This window comes from Phodopus roborovskii, unplaced genomic scaffold (genome assembly GCF_943737965.1).
Source record: "Phodopus roborovskii unplaced genomic scaffold, PHOROB, whole genome shotgun sequence".
In the NCBI taxonomy this organism is placed as follows: Eukaryota; Metazoa; Chordata; class Mammalia; order Rodentia; family Cricetidae; genus Phodopus; species Phodopus roborovskii.
This window is the reverse complement of record NW_026126689.1, coordinates 4572803-4583170: the sequence shown is the minus strand read 5'-3', so window position 1 is coordinate 4583170 and position 10368 is coordinate 4572803. Positions and strand designations below refer to the sequence as shown.

Below are 10368 nucleotides of genomic sequence, written 5' to 3'. Positions count from 1 at the left end.
TTTACACCAAACTTTTAGGAATGATTTACCTGTTTATAACACAGTCCCTAGAAAGTTTATTCATATATAACTGTAAGTGTCTGCAATCAGGAAAATAGAACATATGACTGGATGGACTCCAAGCTACTGCGTGAAAAGCTAGCAGCAAGATGGAAAGTCCCAGATGAACACAAGACAGATGCAGGAGAAACAAATCCTGGAATCATCCCCGAGAAGCAGTAAATGATACTGAGGATAAATTTCTGCTGTACACCTGGGGTAGCCGAGCCAGGCTTCCCTACCAGCAGGAAGTTGAGCACACTATTGCAATGAGCAGTGATCCTACCCTAGTGAAGTCAGAGGCAGGTCTTCCTATAAGGGACCAGGGACTGTCAGAACTTCCACCCCTCAAGGATAAGAGGTAGGCTTAAGTGTTTGAACAGACAAATGCCCTCCTCTTGTTCCAGCCCTTTCATGGGTCCTAGGCTTCTTCCTCCTGTGATCTTCTGTCTTCTTGGAGCAGGTAAGTCCCAAGAAGGAAGGAAATCTTTGAATTAGGCTGCCGTGTACTCAGTTCTGTGCCCTTCATTGCATGATGTCAAATTGGTCTCCACCTTAACTCATCCAGGCTTTTCTTTTTCTTTTCTATTCTTTTTTACTATTTTTCTCTCTCTGTAGCTTGTGTGGATGCGATGGTCATGCAGAGCCCAAGATACAAGGTTGCCAGGGTTGGGAAAGCAGTGAATTTGAGCTGTTCTCAGAATCTGAATCACAATGCCATGTACTGGTACCATCACAAGCCAAACCAAGGACCAAAGTTTCTGCTCTACTACTATGATACAGCATTGAACAGGGAGGCGGACACTTCTGATAACTTCCAATCCAGCCGGCCCAACAATTCTTTCTGCTCTCTTGAGATTCGCTCTGCAGGACTAGGAGATTCTGCCACGTACCTCTGTGCTAGCAGCAGAGACACAGGGATACAACATCACCTGCCCTCTGTTCATAAACATTTTTCTTTCCCAGATGCAAGTATTTCATGTAGAACCCCCCTCCCTTCTTGCAACAATAGGAAGTGGGTTTATGGCTGTCAATTCTCATCCAGAGACAGAAGTTGACCATAAACCAACAAAACCATTGGCAGTTACCTCAAGGGTGGGATTGTGGTCACATGTACCCAACCTTCAGTTTGTGATATGATCAATTCTTCAGTGGTAAAAAAGAAAATACTCCACCCAATTTTTTTTTAAACTAAGCTGGATTCTTTCAAGCACAGGCTTGTTATATGAAAGACAATAAAGGTCTAATCCTATAAACAGGCAAATCTTCGGTGTTTGGAGATTTTTTTATGTATTTTGTATTCTAAAACAATCCATACATAGTCAGCCAAGTCACTGAAGAACTACATGTCTAGTGGGAAAGAGAAATTATCTATTCCTCAAGATGAGCATCTTTTAGAAGAAAGTTATCTTGGAGGAAAATATCCATGCATTGGTTGACCTGCTCATACTTGGGTAAGAGGTGCTGTTGACATGACTAAACAGAAACCACTAGGAAGATTAAGACATTATACTGGGAGAAGGAAGAGTTTGGGGATAAATGTCTTACAGGCATCTGTATATAAGCGGATGCTCATCACCCTGGGAAGGGAAATAGATGAGATCTGCTGGGTAAACTGGGGTGAGGAGGGTGGTAAAGGGGGAGGTGAAGGGAGTGAGGATATCAGGGAAAGGATGGGCAGGGACGGAGTGGGAGAGCAAGCAAAGAGCTTAATAGAGAGAACCACTGAGGGGTTAGGGAGACACCGGGAGCTAGGGTAACTCCCAAGAATCCACAAGGGTGACTCCAGCTGAGACGCCTTAGCAGTGGTGGAGAGGCTACCCAAACTGGCCTTCCCCTGTAATCAGATTGGTGAATGTCACCACCATCGCCATAGAGCCTTCCATCCAGTAATTGATGGAAACAGATGCAGAGATCCACAGCCAAGCATCAGGCTGAGCTCTGGGAATCTAGTCCAAGAGAAGGAGGAGTGAATATATGAGCAAGGGAGGTCAAGATCATGATGGAGAAATCAACACAGACAGCTGAACCAAACTCAAGGAAACTCATGACCTCTGGACCTACAGCTGTGGAGACTTCATGGGACTTAACTAGGCCCTCCATATGTGGGAGACAGTTGTGAAGCTTGGACAATCTGAGGGTCCCTGGCAATAGGACCAGAATATAACCTTGATATACAAGCAAGCTTGTTGAAACCCATTCTCTATGATGGGATCCCATACTCAGCTTTAATGTGCTGGACTTTGTTGACTCCTATGAGAGCCCTTACCCACGGGGAGGTGTGGACAGGGGCTGGGTTAGGGGGGGGGCAGAAGGGGGGTGAGAGGGAGGGAGAACTGCAGTTGGAATGTAAAATGAAATAAAAATAAATGATAAAAAGTGTCAAAAGTAAGTAGATGATCATGTCATCAAGGGAGATAAATCTCAGGAGAATATTCCTAAGGAAAACTTCAGAGTAAGGGTAACTACAGATGAGAGATCCTGGATCCTTTGTCCAAGCCAAACAAGATCTGAAAAGTAACATTATAACCTTATAAACAGTCACATGAGAACACACACACACACACACACACACACACACACACGCACACGCACACGCACACGCACACACACGCACGCACGCACACGCACACACACACAGGCACATATATATTCTTACAATTAACACTCTTGGTGATAATGGTGTTGTGAAGAAAAACAGAAAATATAGTGATAGAGTAATCATTAAAACACCCACTCCCTGGCTACCTCTGTGTGTGATTTAATTTTTTCTTTTGTTCATTGAACATTCAGAAATGATTTACTGTTACTATTTTTTTTTGGTATGATTTCTCACATTCTATTACCTCATGTGGTCTTGCAACCCATAGCTGAAAAAATTGTGCCCTAGAGGAACACTTGATACATTAAGGATCAGGGAAGTGGTGTAAGAAGGGTTGATTAGGAAGTACTATGCTACATGCTTCACACACATGGTATTACTCCTTAGTTATCTACTTCATAAAACAAACTAACAAAGGCAACCTGAGTTGTCTTCCCGTTTTACTAATTGAAGTTCAAGGAAAGTCAGTAACATGTACAGTAAGCCGATTACTTGTCTGGCATTTGAAACAATGTATTCATTGGATTTAATTCAGTGTTATCACCATGTTTAATTAAAAGTGACAACGGCGTTAGAACATGCGGATGGAGAAAACTCCAGGGCACAGATAGGTAAGAGTTAGCTATTAGAGGTAGAGGAGTAGGAAGCCAGATAACTTAGATGATACCGGGGAAATAAAAAGCAGCGAGTGCTCTGGGGAAAGATAAGGCTGAGCACATTTCTTAGTGTCAGGCACAGGTCTGAGCTCTGATGCTCATTCCTGTCCTGTGATTACAGAACTTGTGACAGTTCTGGAAAATTCTGGTATCCATTGTCTTCATTGTCACCTTGAATGGATTAGGAAATATCCGGGTGATTACGAAATACCTGGGTGTGACAGTGGTGTTTCTGTAGATGATTTGGGTATAAGGGCTCTGACTCGGTCACTGACTGGGTTAAGCCAAGGATGAAGTCTAAAGTTAAATAGAATGTGTAGAGTGGCGGGCTGTGAGAGACGGGTCTGGTGGACAGATCTGGGCTGAAGGAGGCATGTCCTTGGGTGTTGTTTCCAACTGTGGCCCCTGTCATGACTTCTGATTCCTGTTCACCAGGATGTAAAATTCCCCCTCTGGCTGCTTCCTGGATGTTGAGATTTAAGCTGTGCTTGTCCTGGGCTGGTTCTTTTGTGACTGTGAGCTGTATAAATCATTCCTCCCTTACATATTTTACAACAGATTACTTGGTCACAGTTGTGCAGCGGTAACTAGTGTACATTGCTTGAGGAACGGAGACATTTTGACTGTTGAGAAGGCTGGCAGGGCTTCGAGTGGCTGTCTATGTAACATTTTTATTCCTCTTTTTGTCTTTTTAATTATATTGAGCTTTTAAAGATATTTTATTGGAACTGGATTTTTTTTTCATACAATATATTCTAAGCACAGCTTCCCCTCTCTCTATGCCTTGGTTTCTCCCTACTTCTCCTCCCATCTGGAACCATCTCTTTCTGTCTCCCTTTAGAAAGCATTGCAAAAATTATATATATATGTATATGTATATATATATACATATACATATATATATATATCACACAAGACATAACATGACAAAACAACTAACGAAAAAAAAAAGAGTCAAAGAAAAAGCACAAGCAATTCACAATACATATAGATGAACAGGCACAGATATATTTTGTTTTGTTTTGTTGTATTTTAATTTGTTTTTTATGTCTTAAACATATATATATATATATATATATATTTTATTTTACATATCAATCCCAGTTCCCTCTCCCTCCCTTCCTCTCTTCCATCCTCCCTCCCTCCCTCCCTTCCATGCACCTCAGACAGTGGAACCAGGATGTATCCCTGGTGCACAAAAGGACTTTGGGAGCACATTCCCCATGGAGGGAAACTCTCTTAGCCTAGAGGCAGGAGGGAGGGCCTAGTCCCTACTCCAAATGACTTGACAGATTTTGTTGATCCGTCCAGATACAGATATTTGCACACACAAGAGTATCACAAAAAAACCCAAACTGGAAGACATAATATACATGTAAAGAACTTGAAAGGTAGAAGAAACAAAACAAAACATAAACTAAACTCCAATCACCAGTAACAAATCCTGGCTTAACATTATTTGACCAAAATCCTCCAAAGATGCTGTTAAGTTGGTTTTGTGTTGTTTGTCTATTGCTGTGTACGCAGCCTGCCCTTAAGAGTGGATTGTTTCCCCAGTAAGCCTCCCTTAGAGAAAGCTAAGGTCTCTTTTGCAAGTCGGTATCAATTGGAGGTAGCTTCTGTGGGGTGTGTATCCACTGCCTCGGACCCCATCTGGTAGACCGGTCAGGCCCTGTGCATATTGCCACCCTCTCTGGGGTCACATGTGTGTCAGCCCTGTTACCTGTAGGTCTTTCCTGGGTGTCCTTCATCCTCTCAGCTCTCATACTCTTTCAACTCCCTCCTTTTCAGAGTTCCCTGCGCCCTGACAGGAGGCATTTAAATGGTGGAGATATACCCTTTAAGGCTAGGTGTTCCAAGGTCTCTCGTGCTCTGCATATTCTCTGGCGGTGGGTCCTTATTTGTTCCCATCCTTTGAAATATAAACACAATGTGCATTAGCTTACATGTGGTTGTTAGCTGTTAAGTCATTGATAAGCAAGCTATCCACATAAGCACAGAGGTTAGGTAGAGGGTAAGGGACCAGGGGTGGGACTGGGCCTCTCTAGGAAGCAGAAATGGAATAGATACTTACAGGTGGGTGGGGGTTAGCTGCCTGGAATTAGAGGATCAAACATGGAGAGGTGTGGAGGGAGGGGCAGCTAAAATCTAAGGACCATTGGAGGTGTTTTATATATATATATATATATATATATATATATATATATATTGTGTGTGTGTGTGTGTGTGTGTGTGTCTAAATGAAATCACCAAATAATGTTTTTTCAATAAATGGTGATAACAACCAATCAACAAATTCCAATGCTAACCTCCATGGTGGATACGAGGTGGACTAGGCTGCTACACCCCTTTCTCAGGTCCTGTAAAAGGGGGCGATTCTATTGATCTAAGAGCTGCATTAGCAAATCCCTAGGAGCCCTGGACCAACCCACCCATTGGAGTGTGAGTAGGGGAGCTGCAGAGAGACAGAGGTGAGATTTTATGCCCGGCATTTTGTTTCTGTGATAGTCAGAGAGAACTAGACTCTCCATGCTCCTTAGCCACTGTCCTGGCTGTGGATTGATGGGCATGTTTTCCTCCAGGTCCCTGGCTCTAAGTGCTTCCTTGGCAGTTTCATTAGCATACTCTTTCTTCTGCCCACTTTCCTGGTCCTGCCTCTTTGCCCTTCAGCCGTCAGAGGCCACCTTGTTCAAAGAGGTGGACATACTTGGGCAGGCCAGGGAAGCGCCTAAGGGGTATCTCGTATTCTAGCACTTACTTACATGCTTAGGAATGGAGGTGTAGCATGTTTACTCTTTGTAGAGCAGAGTGATTTGTGACGATGTCTCCCCTAAGGATTTGTATTCAATCCTTCTGACTCTAAATTTATGATCTATTAGTAACTTTTCCTGATGCTGTGATAAAAAAAAACAAAACAAAAACCAAAAAGAAGCAGCTCAAGGGAGAAAGGGTTTGTTTGACTCACAGTTCGGGGCCTTCGTGGCCATGACATTCCAGTGGCAGGAGCTTGAAGCATCTGGCCACATTGCATCCACCATTAGGAAACAGAAGCAGACAAATGCTCATCGCAGCAGCAGACTGTCTTGGCATCAAGTTATGTAGCAAAATGGGTAGGCATCGGACCCTTGAGTCCTCGAGAAGATCAGTGGCCCCAGACCTCAAAAAGCTGATGAAATGATAAGCAATCCAGTGAGTCTCAGTGAAGGAGAATGACAATGCCAAAAAGGAAATTAATGATTTATACTTTTTTAGTATAAGTTACTTAAATTTCTCATGGAAGATTAAGTCATCTTTTTTTTTTTTTTTTAAACAATGAACTTTGTTTTATCGTTTCCATTTCATTTAATTGAAGATTATCATTCTTCATTTGCATGGTTTCTTGAACTGGAAAACCAGTTTTCTCTTTCCATGGCTAGGGTCATCACTGATTACTGCACCACATTCAAGGATATGTGCACATATGTACCCACATATGCACGCACACATGTGTACACACACCCACACACCAACTTAAGCACACATAAAGCCTCATGCTAGCCTCCTCCACCAGATGGCAGTATTAGGTTAACAAAGCAATCTATTCTTTTCATTACATTTGCATTTTTTTCTTAGCATTATTTAAATAGGTTTTGTCGTTTACACTTAATAAAAGGACACGTTTAGAGAGTGTAATGGTTGATGGGGACACAAATGCTTACCCATCAGTTCACAGAGTTGCTTTATTTTTGTGACAATGGTAGAAAAAATTATTAAATAGGAATCTTTCTTCTTTTTTCTTTTTCTATTTTTTTAATTTCTTCGATGAGATGTCCTAATTTTTTCTATTTTTCTCATTCATGTATCGATCCCAGTTCCCTCCCTCCCTCTCCCTCCCTCCCATGTAAGGGACCTCCTTAGTGGAACCAGGATGTGTCCCTGGTACACAAAAGGACTTTGGGAGCACATTTCCCATGGAGGGATACTCCCTTAGCCTAGAGGCAGGAGGGAGGGTCTAGTCTCTACTCCAAGTGACTTAAATAGGAATCTTAAAGGAGATGTGATGTTAACTATAGTACCAAAGACTCATTCATAATTCATCATAGTAACCTGTACTTTATATATTTTGAAGTACATTTTCCCACTGTCAGTAACACTGATCTTTATATTGACAATATCTTTCTAAATATGAGAAGAGTATGCACCGTATTTTTCACCTGTCTGATTAATTTCCCTTGGTATAATGTCTTCCACATTAAATAATTTTGTGGAAAATTTCAGGATGTCAATAACAGATCAAATAACTCTGTGTTGTATATACTTACCACTTTTCTACAGTTCCTTTTCTATTTTACATACATGGACACTTAATTATTTACTATCCTGTCTATTATGATCAGTTTCCTGATGAGCAGGAGAGCTCAGATATTTCAGGAGATATTCAGATTATTTTCTCCATGCACATGTCCAGGTGAGTGTCTGTCTAGTCATTTGGTAGTCATATTTACAATTTCTTCGGAAACATCCACAATGTTTTGGTAGTGGCTACATCAATCTACTTTTCACAGATAGAAGAGGAGGCTCTCCTTGCTCATCCTACAGCAGACACTTGTTATGTCTGGTATTTTGATGATAGTTTTCCTAATGGGTGTGAGGTAATATCATCTCACAATACTTATCTTTATCTGATGGTGATTCATCTGATTGGCAATTTGAGAATTTTTCCACCAGAAGAAAAAGTCTCACTGCTTTGGAGTATCAGGGTTAAGAGAGGTTCTGTGCTTCCCTTCAGAGCTGGAGGATCTGAGTTTGAAGGCTGTACAAGGTAAACTCCAAGAGCTAAGATGGTTATGTCCGTCATTCCAGTGCCTCCAAAGCATAGAGATTCCAGCTGGGTGTGACAGTGACTCATTTTATAAACCATCTTTTTTACAGAACCTGGAAAAAGAAAGCAAATATTGACATAATTTTTATTTAAGAAGGAAACAAAAATATAAGAAAGGAAGATCTCTCAAACATGGGCATGTGTCCACGATTACAGAGAATAATAATCTAAGGTAGATGCATAGATTCAGGGGACAAGGGTCACTGGAAGAATTTGCATTTTTAAATACTCGTGTTTAACTTATTTATATAAAACTGGAGTGGGATGACGTAAGTAGAGAAATGAGAATAGCAAACTGCAAAATAAATTAGTAAGTTCAGTGTCATCAAAGCCTTGCCGAGCTGAGGTGGGAGGGAAGGAACGGGGAAAGGCGGGGCCATTTAAACCCCAGTGACGTTTGTTTTCACGCCTCTGGCTCTCAATATGTTCATCTAGGCATGGCCTTCTGTAAATACCTCTATCTAGCAGCAGTCGGGAAATGGGAATATGCTTAGAGATGATGAAACCAAGATAATAAAATAAAATAAAAAAACATGTTTAAGCATTTTGAAGTGTAATAATAAAGTAGTGAATTCAATTCCAACCTGAACTGCATGAGACCCTGTCTCCAAAATAAAACAAATCACAAAGGTAGGCTGTGATGTTAGGCGTGGGGCTGGACAAATCTTGGAACACAAGAGAGTGCTCTAGGCCACAGGTCTTGCCTGTTGAGAAGTGTCACCTCCAGTTTTGCTACCACAATGAATGTGTGTTCATTTATTCTCTTTACTTGTCCAGTGGTGGCCTCCAAGGTGTTATTTTTATCTGCCTGTATAAAGTAATTTCTAATGTCAGAAGGCAGACGCGTGTAGAGTCATTTCAGATGACCAGACGTGACAAGTTCATCATCCCCAGCCTGGAAGATAAATCAGGCACTGTTCTGAATGCTTTAGACACCTTGATTTTCTCAAATTGTTTTTGGTGGGTCTGTTCTTCTGCCTGGAAGGAACAGATACCCCTTGGTGACCCGAGAAGACGTGCAGGGGATGAGAAGGTAAAAGTCCAACAATTCACAGCACAAGCCACATGGTTTGTTTATTTTATATTTTTATTTTATTATTATTAACAATGTGTGTTTGTGCGTATAATGGTGTGTATAAATGTGCGTGCATGCATGCCAAGCAGACACACAAGTGTGAGTCGAAGCACACTTACGGGAGTTCATAGCTAGGGTCTGGGAATTGAACTCGGGGAGTCAGACTTGCACAGACCTCACTGTTCCCAGCTGAGTCATCTTGCCCACCCAAGGTTTATGAATTATATGCACAGTTTTCTAAAAGTATTGCTTCTAAGGGAGACCAAAATAATGATGATGATTATTATAATAGTAATGGATAATAATAACAAGAACATCAGTAATAATAAGCCACGTGAGAAAGACGGAGTGTCCTCTGACAATAACATAATCAAGAGAAGAGGAAAATGGGCGGAAACTCAGAACTCTACAAAACTACAGAGAAACACAAATGAGGAGGACTCACAACAAACAGGCAACAGATTCCATACACGAAACTTAGGAAGATTTAGCAATGATGACAGCAAAGAATGCTTTTTAAAGAGTCTCCCAACAACACAGCTAGGGAGGCCTGTCAATACAGAAGAAAAGCAGCAAAACCCAAAGAAACCAAAGAAATTGACTGAACTCAAGAAGGACATGAAGGAAAAAAACCATCAAAATAGATAAAAAAAAAACATGTGGAGGAAAGAACTGTTGCAAATGAAAATGTAGGAAGGAGCGTTTAAGAAAGGCGTCAGAACACAGGTAGGGATGAAAAGGGCTTAAAGAGGGAGGAGGGTGAGGGGGCACCAAAGAGTGAGCACGGAGATAAGATGGGTTCAGAATGTCACCGGTGTTAGGTGTGGCTGGCTCCTGGGCCACACTGTTCCACACTTCCCCCAGAGACCCTGCACAGGAGAATTGAAGACACTGAAAGCAAACGCTGCAACCATGTATCACAAAGGTCTACAATCCTCCCAAGGCAGCCGAAACAACATTACCCTGAAGATGACAAGCAGAAGGCTGGTCTGAGCAGGAACAGCCCCTCCTCCCAGGACTGGTCCAGATGGGTGGAGCCAGGGCCTCGCTCTCTGGTCTCACTCCCCTTCTGCCACAAGAGGAAGCCCATTTTGAACAACTTAGGAATCTTCCTTCTACTCTAGTCCCTATATTT

The 10368-nt window shown here is 41.8% G+C and overlaps 1 gene segment (V, D, J or C); it reads left to right on the top strand.

The window, feature by feature from the left end:
* The first annotated feature begins 394 nt into the window (after positions 1 to 394).
* On the top strand, positions 395 to 5105 carry LOC127214304 (T cell receptor beta variable 7-9-like). The segment is given in 3 exon segments: positions 395 to 502; positions 658 to 1011; positions 5089 to 5105. Coding segments are annotated over 3 exon segments (447 nt in total).
* Positions 5106 to 10368: the final 5263 nt, after the last annotated feature.